The following is a 21,281-nucleotide window of genomic DNA, read 5'->3' as shown; positions in this document are numbered from 1 at the left end:
CCAAACATATCAAAGAAATGTTGGGTGTTATGTTTCATATTTTAGTTTTTCTTTTTAACTTATTTCTTCATTAAAATGGGAAAACTATTTATCAATATAATGAAAATGAAGTAAAAATTCTGCATATCAGACATGTATTTCTGTCATGATTACCCAAGTGGAGTCACCTGGGGTAATCATGTGGCGCGCTGGAAAGTGCTTCCTGATTGGTCAATGCTCCCCTTTTAAACGTGTTACGCGGAGAACTCCTTGTCGGAGGATTAACTTCTGTACCCCGTAAGACTCTCCCGATTACCTGCTTTCTTGTTTACCTGATTCTGCCTGCCTGCCTCCGATCCGACCTGCTTCCGTCCCAAGCTACGATCTCCTCTTCAGTCCCGGTAAACTCGACCTGCTTCCGTCCACGCTACGATCGTCTCTTCAGTCCCGGTAAACTCGACCTGCTTCCGTCCCACGCTACGATTGGCTACATGTCCCGAAGCTGTCTTCACGGCGTTGCTGCTGACGTTCGACGGTCATCGCGTCTCCCGCTATCCCTGTACGCTTCCCCCAAATAAAGAATTGTACGAACGCTCTGGGGTCTCCTGCTCTGTTCTGGTCCGCCCTGACAATTTCTGTACTACGAAATAGGAAACAAACTAAATCTTGATGAAATTTCATTTAGATGTCAACATTTATATTCATTCATAAATGAGAAAATCTTTGATCTTCAGGACTGCGCCCTTGGCCAATTTTTTTAACCCAATGCTGCATTGTGTAGTGCAATCCAAAATAAGTGCTAAAAAGCACATGAAGAACACAAACTAAGGAGACTCAAAGTAACTAAAGAGCACTATTGTTTTGTCATTTTGTGGGCCAGCTTTTCACAACTTTTTGTTTATTTGGGTACTATTTGGGTCCATAGTAGCAATATGGCAGACATTTATGTACGCTCCCTCTTGGTAAGACTAATGTTAGGTAAAATAATTGCAAATTTCTCGACCTACGGGTATCGTCTTGGGATCAAGAGGTCTCAGGTTTGATTCCCGGCTCCTCCGTCTTATATGTCGAAGTGTCCTTGGGCAAGACACTGAATCCCTAATAGCAAGTAGTTACCTTGCATGGCTGATGCTGCTACGGTTAGTGTGTAAAAGGGAAAAGTGTGAAGCACATTGTAAAGCACTTTGGGAGGTCTTTATTGACTTGAAAAGCGCTATATAAATGCAGACAATTTTCATTTACATTTCACTTGAGCTGTCTGACCCTGAATAAGGGGAATTGATGAACAGAGAGGTGTCATCACGGTCTTGACCTTATTTCTGGTGTATTCAAAACGATCTTCCTACGATCTGCGTGGGATCTGAGTCACACTCGCGTCACTCTCTTTCTGAAGAACGTCTGTCTTAAGAGCAACAAGCCAGTCTGTGCCGAATATATTTATTTCATCGTATTCTACAGTCCTCTTCCTAGTCAGCTTTACAGATGATCCCTCCGTGTGTACTCTACGTCTTTATTATGTCCAAAGTCGTAAAAGGTGCATCAAAGAGACAAAACCTGAATTCCAGGAGGTAAAGGCACACAGACGACTTAAAGCCATGAGAAGTAGGATGTATCTTCTTTGTAGTGATGGGAATTCTGGCTCTGTTTAAGGGAACCAGCTTTTTTTTTTAGAGAACCGGCTCTTTTGGCTTCCAAACAACTCTTTAGATTGATTTGTTGCCCACTTCCTGAAAACTGATTTCGGTATATTTGTATATCTGTATGCTGTGACTGTCATGATTACTGATGCGAGTCACCTGTGCCCACTCCTTTGGCGCCAACTGCCTCGGACTCTGATTGGCTCTCTGTCCCTATTTAAACCCACTCCTATCTGTCCCCTTTTGTCAGTCCGTCTGCGAACCTCAGTTTACACTAGGCAAGCCTTTTTTGACCCTGACTCTGACCTCTTTTTGTCTGTTCCGCGGCTTCGACCCGTTTTTGATCCTGACCACGTCTACTCTCTCGTCCCGGCTTTCGACCTCTTTTGTCCCTGACCACATCTACTATCCTTTCCTGGCTTACGACTCGCTTACGACCTCCAACTACGTTTTTGCTCTCCTGTCCCGGCTAGTGAACCGTTTTTCCCTTCCCGACACCGCCATCGCTCGTCACGGAAGATCCACTTCCGCGTTCAGAGCGACCTGCTTCCTGCGTCCAGTAACCACCAGATCGTGGGCGCAACCCTTTCTCTTTTCTTCCTAAAAAGCCTGTGAGAAACGCAACGCAAGTGGGTCCTGTCTCCGTTCTGGACTTGACAGTGGCATACCCTAAGCCACTCTTATGAATTTGTTTACATTGCGCTTCACTTTCTGTTCACTTCCTGTTCAGCAGTGGTGGGAATTCCGGCTCTCTTTAGAAATCCGTCCTTTTAAGCTTGGCTCACTAAAAAGAGCCGGCTCTTTATGCACCCAAACAGCATATTGTGCACAAAATGACTTGATGATAATTAAAAACTGCATTGCGCGACTAGATTATTATAGTATTTATCTTTGACTCATTTAAAATGTAAATTAAAATATTGACTACAGACACTGCCCGACCTACGAACAACTTTGGTTACGGGCAATCGTTTGTAAGTTGAATTTGTTCGTAAGTTGCTTCAGTGCTATATTTTGTATGTTTAATGCTTGTATAAGTAACCTGTATTGGTTTGTACTAAAAAATAAAAAAAATCATGAAATAATATGCTCTATAAAAATAAATAAAGTGAGGTTTAACTTACTTTGGGGAGATGCGCTTCAAGAGGTCCTCTTCCGTGGTAAAAAGTGGACGGAAAAAAACATTCCAACTATTTTCTCAACCGCATCAAGCTTTCTTATTCCACTTTCGTTTCAAATGAAACAGCTCGCCTCTTCATTAGACTTTACACCAACCATATCGAATGGATGCAAGAGATATCGAACAAGAAAAACGTCAAAGTTCTTTGTGCACTAGCGATACAGTACACGTTGTTATTACACACAAACCAGGATGTAGAATCCCGATTTCTACTTCAGGGTGGATGCTGGGTGACCTCTAACGGAGTGGAGCACTACAGTACTGTCTTCAACTCGGAAAAAGGTGGACACAATATAAAATCTAAATTACAGCAATGTCCGGATATTTTTTGACATCCCGAATTCTTTTTCGTATATTCCGTTTTGTGTAAGTCGAATGGTCGTAAGTAGGGGAGCGTCTGTTTCCGCATAACAACATATAAACTATAAACTGCAAGAATAAACTTTAATTTCTTAGATTAAAAAATTGCTAATGGTGAAACACATTGTTCTGAGGTCATGGGACCAAGCCTTCCTTTGTGGAGTTTGCATGTTCTCCCCGTGCTTGCGTGGGTTTCCTCCGGGGACTCCGGTTTCCTCCCACGTTCCAAAAACATGCATGTCAGGTTGTCTGTCTCTGTGTGCCCTGCGACTGGCTGGCAACCAGCTCAGGGTGTCCACTGCCCGAAGATAGCTGGGATGGGCTCCAGCACCCCCGCGACCCTACTGAGGATAAGCGGCGCAGATAATGGATGGAATGCTGAAACCCTTTAAAAAAAAGGCTCATTGACCAATCACATGAAGGCAAAAAAAGCGTCTGATCGTATTGGTGGGGAACCAGCCTCTACGCCTATTGAGATGACATGTCACCACTTCTTTGTATTTCTTGTCCTCTCTGAACTAATGGAAGCCTTAGATCTTCTTTTTGGAGACTAATGCTTTATTCTCATTCTTGTCTTCTGTTTTCTGAACCAACAATTTAAATTGTCAACCCAATTTGCGCGATTTTACCAGATTAGGCCTCTCAGGTTTTAGGTAGAAGACTTGAGCTTACCCGCTTGGTTGCTGTGGCTTGTCTTTGCTTGATTCCTATCTCAAAGCACTCTTGCACTTATAATCCGGTTTAAGGCAGTTAAAACTATTGGGTCACAGATTGGCCCAACTAACTTTCCACATCTGTGAATTCAATCTTTCTGGCATGCTGTAAATAGTTGAATGAGGATTATTGGGTCTTATTTCTATTAAAGTGAGCATTAAAGATTAAGGAACTCGACTGAGGTTTAGGCCGAACCTTAGGGTTATGCGCTGAAGTATGGTTGTTTTTCTCTCTGGTCCTTCAAATGTTTGTTGAATTTCAAGTGATGAGAACAATGGGAGAACTGGTGGCTGGAGATGAACTGCTTCTCGAGATGTTTTTATTGGGACAATATATTCTGGACACAATTGTGATATATACAAGGGCTACATTCTCACAATTGTGTTCCAATGAAATGTGAAGCAAGGTTTTTATACTTTTACAAAACAGCAGTTGAAGCTTCAGGTTGTTTTTCATCGTTTGATCAATTTTCTGCTATTGACCGTTTTGACAGCTTGTCCCTGCACCGCGTTGTCTAGTGGATGTTGGACTTACTAAAATGAGGCGATCTTGTGGTTACAACAACAATATGAGACTATGGATAAAGTTCATACACTTCTTTGTATTGTACAGTGTTTACTTTTTTTAAATTAGCTGAAGGGCCAGAAGAAAAGAAATGCCTTGAGTCTGATTTATTTTTCCTATTTCCTCACGAGAAAGCGTTCGGGTTGGTCTGTCGCACCACATTGGAAATAAAAGGAACAGGCAGACCAGAAAGCTTTTTCCTCTTGATGCTAATCAAAGTATGACAACCGATGTGCGTTTTTACTCTGGTACGTTTTACTTCCTCCTCGAATATAGCAGCCCGTGTTCGCTGAGATTGCTTTTCACAGCTACAGCATCTATGTAGGCAGCAAAAGGTAGAAAAACCAGCTGAGTCTTGCAAGAAATATAAAAACACGGCCTGCCTGCCGGGTTGTAAGTGTGTTGTCTTCTGCTAGTAGAAAATGAGATTCCCTTCTCTTGAGATTTCGCTGTTTTCTTGCCTGTCATCGTCTTCGTCAAAATGTCGGGTGGCTTGTTTTGTCTTTAAGTGTCGGCGCTAAACGCCAATGAATCGCTTTAATTGGCGAGTCGACACTTTTTAGACAACATTCACATGGGCATCATACTCTGCGTATTTATTTGACGTTGCAGTACTGTCCAGATATGCTAATGAAATACAATCCAAACCCCTGCATGTTTTATTTGATTTTCCTGGTGAATCCTTTAGACCAGTGCAGTGATTCTTTGTACAGCAGACCCCGAACTATGAAAATCTAAGGTGTGGGTCTTAATGTCAAATGAAACATATGGTAGAGGGTCGACACTTATGGTAATTAGCTTATGTGTTCTGAAGCTCTGGAACCCCAGGTAAAAACTAGGAATAACAAAAACATTATTTATATGCAAGGGCGTGTTTTAGCATGGACAGAGAGCAATCCGTTTTGTCCCCACTAATATGTGATCAATAAAAAATTGCTCTACATCCCCTCCAAAGCTGAGACCAAACCTACGCCCTTGCGTATATGTAATGTATGTATATATGATTAGATAACATTATAAATAAATATCCATGGCTAGGGAATATGAAATTTTATGACAATTTGGTGTGACGTGACTGGAGTTGGTACAGTGGAGTGAGTGGGTGGATGCATAGAGGGTAGAAGACTGAATATTTAAATCAAAACAGATTTTAAATCTTCCACTTGCAAGGACTGTCTCGCCTTTAAAATTGTTTGTTGCTTAAATCACCTGTCCGCATCTTCGATTGGTTAAGGCCATATTCCTTAGTGAAGGTAACTCTGCCTCCACCTTCTTTGTATTTATTATCCTCAGATTTGTTTCCATTGATATCATGTTTTTGCTTCTTCCTTTAGCATCAATGCAAGTCTTAAGATCCACAATTAAACCAATTCAAATATATTTCGCAAACTAAACTTAACAAAGAGAGAGAAGGTGAGCATTGTCGGAGGGAGTTCAGCCAATAACAAATCGGTATCCTTATGAAGCCGTGACGGAAAACCAATAGCACACTAGCATCTTAAATCATGTTGAACAATGCAAAGGTTGAATATTTTGGGTATAACAAAAATATTTTGTTTTTTATATCGATTTATGGGGAAAATGCAATAAAGTGGGGCCCGAAAACATCATATGGATGGAACGCCATACTCTGAGGTTTTACTGTGATTGCCTCTTTAAGTGAAAATTGGCTTTTTATCAGGTTTGTTGGATTGGGTAGCATGGAAAAAGCATGGACAGCAGAGTAAATCTTTGATGATTTTGAACTTTAACCTGGCAGAACACGTTTTTTTGGTTTTCTGCAATTTTTAACAAATCTGGCCTTGTTCAACTCTTTCAACTAGGAATTTCACCAGGAACAGGTTAAACCTTTAGAACATCTGAGTAGGCTGTGCACAGTTCTGAAAACAGCTCACGAGTGATGGGTCATTGCAAATTTACAAAAACTCAAAATGCTCAAACCGCGCCCTTTTAAGCAGAAGCTTTTACAAGCTGTTTGTTTGTTTGTTGTTCCAGCGGCAGAAGAATGGCGGATAAATATGTCAGTTCCCTCTACATGAGGCTCATTTATGTCGAATTAAAGCAAATGTCTTGAAATATGAAATGCATGTTTTTAAAATAGTTCAAGGTTGTTTTAGTGAGATATAAAGAGCAATGATCAATTCTTCTAAAATAAATTCTTCCTTTAATTTGTATGTAGATCACTTGCTGCACTTATACAAGACAGTGGTTAATTGAGCCTATTTTAACTGGACTTCTCATAATTACAACCTAGTAATAACATAGTAATAAAACAAGTTCATACCAACCAAACCTACCACTTTTCCCCCCCTTTTTTAAAAAAAAAAACCCCTCTTGACTCAAGACTAGTATTTTATTCTACTGATGCTTTATCTTTAAGTGAGACGAAGTTTTTGTGTGTGAATACTGTTCCAACTGTTCTAACGGTTGCATTAGATTTCCATTGTATTGTGGTAAATGTTTGCCACTTAAACATTGACATATTGTTGTATTATTCTTATTCTTAGATGTATTGTGTTTTGCACGTAAAAATAGACAATTGTGTTTTGCACGATTAAATCTACAGCTTCACTGTCAAAGGTTTTCAATTATTCAAACCGGGAGCCATTTGTGGTAATCAATAACACAAAAATGGAGTAATAGTGGAACTGAGCAAGCGTGTGGATAAGAGAGTACTCTTTTGGTTTGGACATATGGATTGGATGGATGAGGAGCGAATGTAGCAGAGGATCTACAGAGCAGAAATAAGTGGAAGGAGACCAAGAGGAAAGCCGTGATTGACGTGGATGGATGGTGTTATGAGTGTACTTCATGAAAGAGGTCTAAATATAGTGGAAGCTAGAGCTCTTGTTGGTGATAGGAATGAGTGGAGAGTTGTGAAAGGATAGTGGGATGTTTGGATGCGTTCTAAGGAATGGGCAGGGAACATGTATGATGCTGCAGGGGTAAACCAGTGCTGTCGGGCCCTGCTGTTGAACAAAAGAGTGTGTTGCGTCACCCTGACCCGAGTGACTTGGCCGCTTTCTTGTGTCCCGTTTCATTTGGAGGGACGAAAGCATGACCAACTTGAGTGCCGAGATGCTTGACTTGTTTGGGAGTTTGGGCATTTGGGTTGGCCATGGTCAAATTTTTGTGTCTTGCTGTCGGTCACCGCTCTCGAGGGATATGACCAGAGTAGATAGATAGATAGATAGATAGATAGATAGTAACACAAAAATAGCTTAAAGCTGTCGTCTACAAATACAGGGCTCACATTTTATACACCGCAGCCCTTTTTTGCATTTTCCTTTGGCGCAGTAGTAATTATGTGCTTCGTAATCTCCATCTTGAATGGTCAAATGATCCGAAAACACGTAAATAAACAACTTGGAGCTGAACAGAAGACGGTGGAGCTAAAAACTGAGTCAGGTGTGTGGGGGCAAAAGGCCAAAGGCGCCCACACCAAACTCCTCAAGCAGTTGGCAGCAGGCTCGATATGGTGTGTGTGTGTAAATGAGTAAGTGTGAAGCACATTGTAAAGCACTTTAGGAGGTCTTCAGTGACTTGAAAAGCTTTATATAAACGCCGACCGTTTAAGCTTTAAAAACGCTCGTGACTACAACAAAAAAAAACTGTTCAATTTGCAAACACATGTAGAGGATTAGAATGACCGACCTCCCTCTAATGAGAACACATTGCTTAATGACACGGACACACATAACAAAACCTTTCTGTACATTTTATTTACAAAATGTATTAAAATTCTCTGTACAGCGCCTCGCTAATGAGGTTCAGTAAATTATGCATGCATCTTTCCTGCTCGTTTGTCCCCACTACAATGCCTGGTGATCTCCCGGAAAGGTGAGCCTTTCAAAAATAAAAATAAAAATGTAGAAGGTGAAACTGATTTAACCTCTCAACCGAAATCGACTTTAAAACAGGGTGGGATTTCTATGCTAAGGATTGTGAGTTGTAGGATTCTTCAAGCATCACATGCATTTTTTTGTTGGGAAAAATGAGGGCGAAGGGGATGATCATCAATATAAATAGTGTTCATCTTCACATTGTTTTTTTCTTTACTCATAAAAAACTATTTGCCCACAGTTTCTGGTGATTTAAGCATCTTGCTAAAAATTCTATGTACTCACAGCCTTTTTGGGAAATTATTACAGCAATATGGACATGTGCTAAGCTTGCGAGACTGCCTCGGTGCAACCTTTAGTGTTTCACTTTAATATTTCAACTTTTATTTTATTTTACAATGTGAAATCACCAAACAATGTAATGCTGTGGGAAGGGAACCAACATGAAAAGCACAGTTTATTTTAAAAAGTCCTTGTGTGCAAAACACATAGTTTGAAAACCTTTACTGGTATTCTTTAGTTAGATTCAGCAGTTCATCTTCAGTTTAACTGTACTTCCCTTTCAGATTGTTGAGGATTTTAAAGGTATTCCCAAAGACCACTTTTTTTTCTAATTTGGGCACAGAATGTGGGGTGTTTCTCCCCATAATTATGCAAATACGTTCCACAATATTCCACGTGCCGGGGGATTTGAGTTTCCAGATCTGACTTGTTTTCGCTAAAGCTGTGATGTCATTGAAGGAACACTTTTAAATGGCAAATCTAGTTAACACAACATGTGAGGCAGCTCCGAAACAATCAGCAATTGTAAACAGCAATTGCATAATTTTCATTTCTGCTTGAAGAAATTGGAGCTTGTTGCTGGGGACCTTGCAACTGTTTGCCTGAGTTGTGTGCGTTGACCTCCAAAAGCTGCATGAGGTAAGTCACAGTGTGTGTTCCTTGTTAGGATTCTCCTGCTTCTCGGTAGGCGATAGTGGCTTTCTGTTTGTAATTCTCACCGCATGAGTGGCAGTTGGTGTAATGTTGTCATGATAGCTACCTATTAGTGTCAGTGCTGTACAGGGCTTTCTGTTTTGTTTGTTCCCAATTGGCGCTCATTGGTCGTTTGGCCAGCTAGCCTGGCGTTTGCGCCAGTTTAGCTGTGGCTTTTGGTTTATTCCAAGCCGCCGTTAGTGACCACAGCAATTTTCCGTTATTGGTTCCTGGATAGCCTGGTACCTAACTGTGTTTTTTTTTTTTTTACCAGCCTCACATTTTGCCCCCGAAGCTGTGGCGCTTTTTGTTGAGCAGTCCTAGTTAACCCGTCATTTTTAACCATTAGCCCTTTTTGGGCTACTCATCCTTTGGTGTATCATTACTGCGTCAAGCTGTGATACAATGCCTATTCATTCTCCACATAAACTATCAAAGTTTGGATTAAAAAACGTGTAACCTCCTTGACTAATTAACATATAAACCAATATGGTGACTAGCTTACTAGGGTGTCACGTCTCTGTCTAAAAACGGACATGCTGTCTTCAAAATGCATCTCGGAAAACAACTGGAATATACCAACGGAATATCTCTATATTTCTTTGCAAACACCTGTACTATTTCCTCATATTTTGCACGTTTTAGAATTTGGGAATACCTTTAAGGGGATGAATCAAATTACAGTACTAGCACACACACACATACATCTTTAGCAATAGCAATATTTGTGCCACTCACACACACATACACCCACACACTTGGCAGTATTGGAAGTGCGAGTCATGACCGGGTTTTGCGGCACCGAAAGAGTACAAACTCGCTTGGAACTGCTTCGAATGGCATTTGTGGAAGAAGAATCATTTAAAAGAGGGAGGGGCAAGGTCGCTAGAAAAGGTGATTGTGGAATAATCGGTGTCTGGCGTCGCTCACACCACAAAGAAAGAACTCATTTAAAGAGCTGGCGAAAACCCGACAGCAGGAGAATAAGGAGTACATAATCTGTTTTATACAAGAAAGCAATTAATCCCCCGTCATCTAAGATTCGTCTTTTGGCACTTGAAAATGTGCTTCGGGTTGCAAAAATGATGGCTTTGATTCTCTCACATTTCACGTTTTCTAGATGTATGTATAATGCGATCTCGTAGACCATCACGTCTTTTTTGTTTTGTTTTTTGTTTTTTTTCGAGTGAGTTTCAAGCAAAAAGCGAAGTCGTTGAGAATGCGTTTGCATTGATCAGACTTTCCATTAAGGCACTGAGAGAAAGGAAATCGGCTCTTTCCATGACCAGTCCAGTCGTGTTGTCGTTGCAGATTATCTCACCGATGTCCGTCCCAGAAGGATTTGGCTCTGCTTTCGTATTTCTGGTCTTTTCCGAGATATTTAATCACATTTTTAAGGGACGATGGAAACGTTTGTTAAACCTGTGTCAGGATACAAAGCAAAAGCAAATATTGAAGAGAATTGCAAAACCAAAATATCTAATAGGAGAGATACAGTAATCCCTCGCTATAACACGTTTTACTTTACACTGTTTCGCGACTTCACGGATTTGCATCATACACTCTCTTCCTGTTAGCTAAACCTCACAAAATCACATCCCGCAGGCCAATTGCAGCACACAGGATTATAGTTTGAGATCCCCCGCCTTGTTGGTTTAGGGTTTTTTATTCGAGAACAGCAGAAAAACAACAAATAATTAACAAAACAAAATATTTGCACCAAATCATCAGTAAAATACAATAATAAAATATTGAGCCCAAAGGGATAGGACCGAAGCAGAACATTTTAAATACTTACCCCTATTTCTATTCATCTTGCAGACAAAGGGCATTCAAAACTCAAAACAAGACAAACATAACCCTACCTAAAAAAAAAAAAAAAAGACAATTATCCAGCTCATGCCACCATAAATTCCAGACTACAAGCCCCAATTTTTATACTATTTGTCTTATTCTTTTTTTTTTGTGCAGGTATTTGGTGTTAGTTTTGAAGGTGTCATCGGCAACTTCGGCCGGGACCTTCTCGCGGATCTTGGCACTTCCCCAGTGGGTCGCCTAGAACAAATGCGGACCAGGGGAATCCGTCTGTTACAATAAAAGAAACCATCGCAAGGGCCTGCTGCACTTGATGACACAATGTGATTTCTGCTCAATGCTCTGAATGTCAAAGTGAAGAAATTCAATAAAGCGCGGTTAAACCGCAGGAGTAACTATGACTCTTTTGGATTGCCAAATGCCTCGTGATCTAATTAGTGACACGCATGAATGGATGGACTCAGATTTCCACACCCCTTATGGAGTAAAATAGCAAAATCTTGGAAGAACAGCGGGGAAATGTCTGAAATGGAAAATTAACACAACGTGCCACGATAAAGACACTCGTTTGTGGACTGTGTCCTCACCAGCCAATCTTAACTAGGACACAGCCGACATTAATTAAAATAGCATTGACATATACAAAGGAATGCGACAAAAAAACTCTAAAAACAAACCTGTACCTACTGTACTGACTACATTTCAGAAGCTAGATTAGATTTTTTTTACATAGTAGTAGCAATACTTTGTATCTTCTCTCTCACATTGTCCTGCGAAGGATGGGAACAAGGATGGGATAATTTAAAATCATATAACTATTCATTGCAGATGCCAAAATGATAAATTCACATTTTTTTCCAGGCCCCCTGCCCTATTTTTTACCTTATTGCAGCACACGACTCTAAAAGTTAGCCCACCGGTCTTACCTGAAGAAAATATAATTATTATGCATCATTTTAAGGAGCCTTTATCACTGTTTGCAATTCCAATAAAGGAAAATCATCGCAGGGCTGTCTGTTATCCAATTATCAGCACACATTTACTTCTTATCTTATTGGGCTCCATTATGCTTTCGGCTTCCAGATTTCAATTCTTGATCAAGCAACAACATCGAGGCTGTAAAGCAGCAATCACAGTAAAAGCTCAAGTAGACTCTTGATGGGTTTCACTGTGAGTGATCTGAATGGGGAACCGGGTTAAAAGAAATATTTGCAGGGCTGTGTTGCACATCCCCCTTTTAACTGAGCAAAATGTGTAAACAAGCCAATTAAAGGCAAAACCAACAACTGTGTGTGTATTTAACAGTGTTTACTCCCCATTTGCGGTAACGGGTGAATGCTTTACGTCCTCGGTTCCATGGGAGGACGGGACTGTGCTATTACTGGAGCCAGTAAGGGAGCAGTCAATATGTCTAATTAATAATTGACATGTCACTCGACTGACAAGTGCACACATGAGGGTCATTAGTTACATATAGAAACCCTAAAGATCACATGTTAGAATGGCGTATTGCGGCATCTGCGCACCATATGAACTGCTGGATACGTGCTTCTCAATATGCGACGAGAGAACTCAATTTCTAAAGTATGTGCATGCTGAACAGCTGAGTCTGGAACCAAATACTGTGGAATTTACTTAAATCGTAAATGAAGTGGTTGGCATCTGGTCAATTTAGACGAAGGGCCCGCCTATTCCATTGACGAATGACATTAAACTTGATGGACTAAACGTTGGGTACGTTTACATGCAGGCAATTATCTGATTGGAAACGGACTATTGCCAGTATTTTGATTATGTAAATCAACATAAACGTGCAAAGAAATCCGATTAAGGTCCTGCTCCAACTGAGAGTCCGAATGCGTGGGTTGGGTTTGTGCGTTTATTTTCTGATTACTCATTCATGTATACGCATTTGTGAACAGGCGCTGTTTCCCTCGCCTAAGCTGTTTTCATGTTACAAAGCACTGTGGGACTTGCAGTCCAATAACAAATTACAAATGATGCATGCAAACTCAAGCATACTCACTGGAAAAGGCAATTTTAAAAATAGTGTAAGTCTTTAATTTTGGCAAGCCGCATATAAGCATACCTTGTAACCACACAGGACACAACTGTGGCTCTCAATTTGGGAGTACTGAGTAAAAACACACGGTGCTTTTTATATTTTGCTGAGTGATATGAATGGAATCGTCCTTTATTTATTGTGAAAAGATAAAAGTGGAACCAATGTACATTCGCTTAATGACATTGATCTTGCTTGGCTTTTGCAATACTCGCTAGCACCATGTATACGGGGTTACTTATTTGTCTCTGGGCATCCAAAAATCTGATCTCAGCCCAACTACTCTTTGCATGTAAACGTAGTCACTCATGCATGTAATTCTCTTACAAAGTAATTGTGAATACTTTAGTCAGTACACTGTCCTGTTTTGTGAATTTCCGTGGACTCCTTTTGGGTTCAATATTGCAACCAATTTACCAGCAAGTGCAGTCAAATAAACAAAGTGCGTGGCATCTTTTGGAATCTAATATTTTATTTTCGGCAAATATAGCCCATCTTATGAAACAACTGCCAAAAACATAGATGCAATTAAATCATGTGCTGTGCGAACAACGGAAAAATACAACTTGCAAGTAGGCAAATAAAAGCTTCTGCTTCAGCCTATCACCTTTGAGCATATGTTTATATATTATATATTTGTATTGTACAGCTGTTTTGTGTAAATGTTTCATTGTTTTCCCTTTTTTAATGAGCAGTTGATGTTTTTGGTGCTGTGGCTTGGTAAAAAAACACAAATAAACAAAAAAACATAAGAAAAAAGCTCTGTTTGGTATTGGGTCATTGCCTTTATGACACCAGAAATGGAATCCTCAAATCAAAACCCATTCAGTTAATAATAGGAACAGTTTTACAAATGAAAAAAAATGACCATCTGCCAGTGTGGCAGATTGGATTTTTATGCGACCTTCCAAAGTTCCAAGGTTAGAAGTGCTCAGTCTTCATCTGGAAACTTTAAATCGTTCACCCTACAATGCAGAGGTGGGTAGGAACGAAATACATTTACTACTTTACATTTACTTGAGTAAGTTTTGGTAATTTTTGTACTTCTAGAAGTATTTTTAAATCCTTATGCTTTTACTTTTATTTGAGTAAATTTGTGAAGAAAAAAGAGGTATTTTTACCACGCTACATTAGGCAACATTGAAGTTGTTACTTCGTTACTTAATAAATCCCCTCCACGTAAGTCCGCGTCTGTCTGTCTCCGCTAAGGCACATTTATTTTGACGCTGAACTCCACCAGCCTCTACCATGTTTAACCAATCATATGTCGCAGCCTCGTCACGTGACTATATTCAACTTCAGTTTCATATTGTTTGTTATAGGACTTCAATTTACGTTGATTATTTCAATCAACTTTTAAATGAAATGTATTTTTTGCTGATTGGATGGACTTTGATAATTTGTTGGTCTGATTGGTTGTTTTAAGAAAATCAATAAATACGACGTTGCTCCAGTTACTTAGTACTTCAGTAATTTTTTTCACAAAGTACTTTTTTACTCTTCCTCAAGTAAGTATTTGAATGACTACTTTTACTTCTACCTGAGTAATATTATTCTGAAGTAACAGTACTTTTACTTGAGTAAAATATTTGGGTACTCGACCCACCTCTTCTACAATGAAGCCGAATGGGCTTCAGCCACAAGACTGTTACAAGAAACCAACAATGACATTTTTTTTCTAAGTAAGTTTTTGTGTTTTAAATCCCCCAACATGACATCTGATAACAACTCCACAAACGTCTGCAACACAAAACAGTGTGCATTTGAATAATTTAGTCGAACAGATTCCGCCTAAACTAAATGATTCAACACTCTGAGATGATAAAGAGAAGTGACATACCTCTAAATCTTAACACTCTCTGTTCCGTATACATTGTAGCCTTCTCTGTATGTGGCAAAGTTCTGGGTGTTGGTTGGGGGAGTTGGCTTAAAATTGTGAGCACTCTTGGCTAATTTCAGCCGTTTGGTTTCTTGCCGTGATTTATAACAGAATTCTATCAGGGCAACCATCATGGCAAGCCCTAACCCTCCAACCAGAATATAGAAGACTCCAGCCACATTGCTTAGGCTGAGAGCGCTTGTCTTGTCCTGCGGGAAAGTCAAGAACACAGTTAAGCATTTGCAAGTGGGGCCAGTGCAGCAGTAACACAATTCAGCCTGAGCAGTAAATCTGATCTGCTGAAACTGTCTTAAATGTCTTCGGGTTACGAATACAAAATGCTATAACCAACAGCTCTAGACAGTCTGTTTGCATTTACAGTTCGAGCTAACTGTTTTGCCTAATACTAAACCACTTCTAACTTCTTAAACTTAACCTGACTATTGAAGGATAAGCTATTGGTGAATGCATTACGTTTTACGAGTAGTCTAGATCTATTCATGACCATGTTAGGAAGCTGGTCAGCATCGCTTAGGTCGACAGCTCTAAGTAATCTAATCTCCTTAGCGACATGTACGTATAACTCAAATGGCAACATTGTCATACAGTACAGTCAGAGAAGATGATCAAATCAAACCACTTTGCTGCTGCTTACTTACCAAACTTATTCAGTAAAAATTTGTTCATAAGAGTTTTACTATTTGCACTTTAACCCCTTGAGCGTGGATGTATCGTAACTATCTCTTAAGTAGTTCTCAGAGGGTTAAAAATTGAGTGTATTACATTTCCTGACTTCTGGCGGCACGCTAACGAAGCCTCTGTTAAGTAAGGGTGGGTGGATCGACGCTAATACATATGATGAATACTGAGCGAGTACTTGGATCGGATTGGCACTATTGTCTTATACTGTATTCAATACTGTATTCTCATTATAACTATCCCGATGATAATGCCATAAGTGGGTTATACATACGTTACAACTTTCAAATTCAGTCCATTTCTGGTTACACTTTATTTGTACTAACTAAATTTATTTTTACATTATTGTGCAATGACAGGTACAGTATTTTCCGAACTATATGGCAAACCTGATTACACGAAAATACGCCTTGTAAAAATTTTTATTTTTACATATAAGGCGCATCCAACTATTAGGTGCGTGGGATTGAAACAGTAAACAACACATTTCATAGGACAGAAATATTCGGGAATCTGGTTTCACAACAAAAATGAGTAGATTCATTCATTTATGATTACCGTAGGTAAAAGCTTTTTGTTATAATTATGCATTGCTAAATTTGTTTAACCAATTTTGGCTCTATAAAAGCACACTGGCTTATAAAACATACATTCAAATCTCTGGCAAATTTGGGTTTTTGGGTGCAGTTTATGTTCTGTAAAATACTGTATTTTAGTTGTCTTGTTGACCATTTTTTTACAGTATTGTATTTTTGTTGCATAGCTGTTTTTGTTTGACTATCTTGACTTTTGTTGTAAAACAGTTGTTGTCATTGAAGTAGTTTTTGTTTTATACTGAAGTTTTTACATTGTATTGTTAACACTATTTCCACTTTGACTTCATTTTAAAAATATTGTGTCATTTAAGGTGCTATAGTTGTTATGCTGATTTTGTTATATTTGTATTTGTGTTCAATTTTTGCTCTTTGGTTTGACTATCTTGACTTTTGCTCTGAACCAGTTAAAATCTAAATATTCACACTACTGTTCAAAAGTTTGAAGTCACCCAGACACTCAAGTTGTAGGAGCTCTTCCGGGGTTTTTTTCACATCGAATAGCCTTCCTTCCTTAAAACACAAATAGACTTTTGAATTTCACGTGAAAGTGTTCTTTTTCTTGCCATTATGAGAGTTTAATCACACCCATATACTGCGATGCTCCAGATACATGACTAGCTCAAGGGAAGGTCGATTTTATAGCTTTTCTAACCAGCTAAACTGTTTTCCTCTGTGCTAACTTACGGTAATTGCACAAAAGGGTTTTCTAATCATCCATTAGCCTTCTAACGCAATTAGAAAACACAATGTATTATTAAGCACTGGAAATGGGCATCTACACACCTTTGTAGATATTGCATTTAAAACAAACATCTGCAGCTATCGATCAATACTACCCTGTGTGTTAACTAGGAACGCATGAATACCAAAAATCTCGGTATCATCCACCCCTACCAACTGAGCCTCGTTTCAGTCTCGAGAGATCGCAATATCATGTGTCGAAAGTTTCCGAATTCCAAAAGGCTTTTGCCTATTCGTCACGCCGCAGGAAGCCAACAAATCTAATAGACGCAGCTCTGTTTTGCAAAGTAGTAATAACGCAAACAAATCAAATTTTCATTAACAGTTTGGTAAATAGAAACGGCAGCATAATGGTCAAAGTGTCATGAAGTGAAAATGAGCATAAGTACCATTTGTCAAAAAAAACTGCTGTGAGTCAATTGCAATAGCAAGGCACCCGATTTTCATTCCCCCCTCGGTTATCATTACAGATTCTTCAAACAGGTTCACAATTTATATGATGTGGGGATAAAAGTGTTTTACTGCAGATGAAGCAAAATCGGGGGAACGAGTGCCTTGTGAAGCCACAGACCAGGTTACAGTTAGTGGCAGGTGCAAATATGTTCCATTATGTGCAGCAGATTAACACATAGTGTACTACTCATGTTGAGAAAGGTTTGTTTTGCATATGAACAATACGTCAAAATGCAATTTGGAATCAGTACAAAAGACCTGCAGCGACTGACCTTACTTCCAGAGTCCTTGGTTCCACATTCACCCTTATCGTACCACCATTTGTTTTTCAGCTTGTCTAAGATGCCTTGTTCACTGAGTTTCAATACTGCAAGGTTTACAGGAGTTCTTCACGTGGGAAATAACATAAATAACATTATATCATGTTATTTTATGTTATTCAACTTGTTTACTACTTACATATTTTACAAAGCGATAAAGCAGGGATCCTGGCCAACGGCAACATGACAGAGAGCAGGCATTTCTACCTATAACCTTGAATGAAACCCTTACCTACAGAGCCAGGACCTACCCATATCGCTTTGAGTAATCGGCAGACGCTGTTACTGCGTTAACGGGCAGGCAGTAGTAGTACGATCTGCCGCTATGAGATTATAGTTCAGGGGATATTTGAGAGGATCTGAACAGCGTTCAACAAGATCAGTTCAAAAGGAGCTTTATCCTAACAAACACCGTTAGCAGCTCTGCGGTTTCTTTTGAAAAGCTGTGTGCAGAGTTTGAGTATAATTCAAATAATTAAATGTCTTGGTTTTCTGTGCAGTAGAATATCAACGCATTCTGTTGGGGTACGTACGTCTGCTGATCAAACCAAAAATTAACATGATGATTCCAAAATTGCAGTTGTTTTTCTTAAGAACTATCCAAAGCTTAGCCCTTAGAGCAAAAATCTACTTATTAGCTGTAGTAAGGAGAGCTGGTTACTCATTTTCAGTTACGGGGCAACCTCTCTGCGAGGTCGTTTTGATATTTAAAAAAAGTTCTAGCATAGCAGCAATTAAACTGGTGCAGATTTTCCAAACTTGTAACCCAAAGCTTTTGGTTTCTAACCTGGGTTCTTTCAGGATTTGCAACGCCACGTTCCCCCGGAGGGCGCCAAGCAGGTGTGGAAAAAGACAGGCCTGTTCCCAGTTTCTCCAGATCTGGATATGATTACTCCAACCGTTCTTAAGGACTGTTTGGACAGAATACTGGGTTGGGCTGTCATCAATATCACCCTCACACTGTTTTCAGTTCCGTCCAGGTTTGAGAGGTTTTGTTTTTTGTTTCTGGTTCGGACAGTTTGTTTATTGTTTATAGAGCATTTGTTTGTCACTTTGTAGATTATTTTATTATTAAATACCATCTTTTTGAGCACCGTGCCATGGTTCCCGCAGTAATGCGCTTAGTTCCACTCTTCAAACCCCAACAAGTTCGATCAAACACTAATGTTTTTGTGAGTCTGTCTCAGGGGTTTAGTGGAGCCTCCGGCACCAAAGTCAAGACCATTGTTAGTAGAAAAGAAACCTGTTCATACAATTACTTTTCTCAGTGAGGAGTACAGTAACACGATGATCAAATTGAGTAATTCAACTGTCCTTACAAAATGGTTCGTTAATTCGCTACTTTTCTAAAATCAGATCATGAATTACAATTCCTTGTTTTTCCACAGATCCTCCATAGCCAACGAGGTAATACACAACCCTAAATTTGCCACATACACAATGCAGAATTCAACATTCAGGTAGGGTGGGCATGTTTATATCCACCTACAAAACACAACTGAATACAGTTATGGTGGCTCTGTCTCAAGCATAGAGTACAAGGACGCGTATCTTCTCCTTCCATGTATTATGATATTCTGCCTACAGTACATACGCACGTCTAAGCCGTATTTACAATTAAGATGGTCTATATGCCCATATTTGGTCGTGTGTCACAATTAGCGAATGGTAGGCAGAAGTGGGGAGGGGGCGTGGCTTATACAGGAACAACGAAATCAATGGGGGCAAACTTGGGTAGATCATTTACTGTTTTACGGTTGCTGTAGAAAATCACAAGACATTGCTTGGCCAATCAGTGCTGCACGGAATGTAGCGTACTCAGGGGTAGTAGTACGTTTGTAATATTGCGTTTGTTGCTGTAGCTGTTTTTCGTTGTTGGTTCCTGGTTAGCCTGGCTGCTCACGACGTGTTTTTGCTCAGACATGTTTTTCCGCTGAGGCTGCTGCTGGTTTTTGTTGATCAGTCTTTGTTGGCCTCCGTTAGCTATCTCTGTGTTATTTTTGCCAGTTAGCATTTTTTTTTACCATCACTGCATTCACCTGCAACACTTAGCCTAGGTATTTTCCGCAGAAAACTACCAAATCTTTGCTTGAAACTTGTAACCTCTTAGACAATTTAACACATAAACCAATATGGCATACGTGCCGGTGTTCTTCTCATGACGTCACAGCTCTGGTAGTCAAAGACAAGACAGGCAGTCTTCAAGGTGCATTATCTCGGAAAATAATTGGAAAATACACATAAAATATATATAGATTATTTGCAAAAACATGTACTGTTACCTCACATATTTTATGGTATATGACACCCACAGTGTCTTTACTGCATTACGTATGCGTTATCACAGGTATAACAGTTAAATCGTGACCACTATAAAAATAAAAGAGTCATAGACCCAGCTTGATATCCGCTGTGTACGGTGTCTTCAACATGACATTTGGATTATTACATACATGTACGGTTCATGTATGTTTCCGCTCTATCTCCCTGGTGAAACACGTAACGCAAATTGAAAGGGCAAAGAAATAGTAAATCGATAGAAGAGTGACATAACTACTCCCTGCGGGAACTATGCCCCCCCCCCCGAAGGGATCAAGGCAAAACGCATAATGCTCAAAGAGAAGATTAGGCCACTGTATGCCTCAAAGACATCTGCGTGAAAACCGTTTGTGAAGACCCCAGTGTCTTTTTGCCTCGTGGAGACATTGATTAACAATGCAATTACCCTATAACATGCTCTGTGTCTGAAACTCAATCTCAGTTGCGCTGCGTTGTGCTCAAGGGCAAGAAACAAGTGTGCGTGTAAAATAGGTCTGTAAAAGCCAGCCTCTGTAGAGACTAGTGATGGGAATTCCTGCTCTTTTTTGAGAACCGGCTCTTTCGTCTCGTCTCACAAAGGGACACATTTTTCGGCTCCCAAATGACTTTTCTGATTTTTTTGTTTTTAATCATCTATTACCATTAATGAAAAAACATTATGTGCCTATTTAATTCATTTCTAAAAACTATTATGCTATTATGTTATTTTTGTTTCAATGTTCAGTGAATTTAGACTTTATTTGGACTCTTAAATTGTCTATACTAAGCAAACAACACAGAGATGTTGCCTTTCATATTGACCTGTCTCGAGCCCCTTTGAGAGCGTGAGTGAGAGAAAGAGAGAGAGACAGAGAGAAAGATGGAGAGATAAAAGACACAAATATAAAAGATAAGGAGAGAAGGAGAGAAGAGACACCGGAAAAGTCACAAACAGAAAGACAAAGACAAAAATAGAGGTGAAGAAAAAAAAATAGTGAAAGAAAGAGAAAGACAGAAAAAGAGAAAAAGGAAAAAGAGAGAGAAATAAAAAGTGAGAGAACAAATAAAAGAGGCCAACAGAAAGCGATAGCAAGACAGAGAAACAGGTAATGAAAAGAAATAAATCGAGAGAGCAAAAGAGAAAAATACAGTCAGAAAAAGAGAGAA

At 39.6% G+C, this 21,281-nt stretch overlaps 1 protein-coding gene across 3 annotated transcripts in view; it reads right to left on the bottom strand.

Moving 5' to 3' along the window:
- Positions 1–8,136: 8,136 nt before the first annotated feature.
- LOC148359969 (glutamate receptor 3) overlaps positions 8,137–21,281 on the bottom strand; it is a 205,040-nt gene continuing 191,895 nt past the window's right edge. Inside the window, exons 14-16 of one of the 3 annotated variants that reach the window (XM_088343426.1) lie at positions 17,769–17,883; positions 14,969–15,216; positions 8,137–10,673 (exon numbers count right to left, since the gene is read on the bottom strand). In XM_088343426.1, the coding sequence (XP_088199552.1) occupies positions 14,971–15,216; positions 17,769–17,883 (361 nt within the window). In that variant the 3' untranslated portion in view covers positions 8,137–10,673; positions 14,969–14,970. Of the gene's footprint in view, positions 10,674–14,968; positions 15,217–17,768; positions 17,884–21,281 lie in introns of those variants that run through there. The other 2 variants (XM_088343424.1, XR_015851267.1) reach the window with 2 other exon arrangements.

This window comes from Urocampus carinirostris, chromosome 9, assembly GCF_059441175.1.
Source record: "Urocampus carinirostris isolate Australia breed hairy pipefish chromosome 9, RoL_Ucar_1.0, whole genome shotgun sequence".
In the NCBI taxonomy this organism is placed as follows: domain Eukaryota; kingdom Metazoa; phylum Chordata; class Actinopteri; order Syngnathiformes; family Syngnathidae; genus Urocampus; species Urocampus carinirostris.
This window is presented reverse-complemented; position numbering and strand designations above follow the sequence as displayed.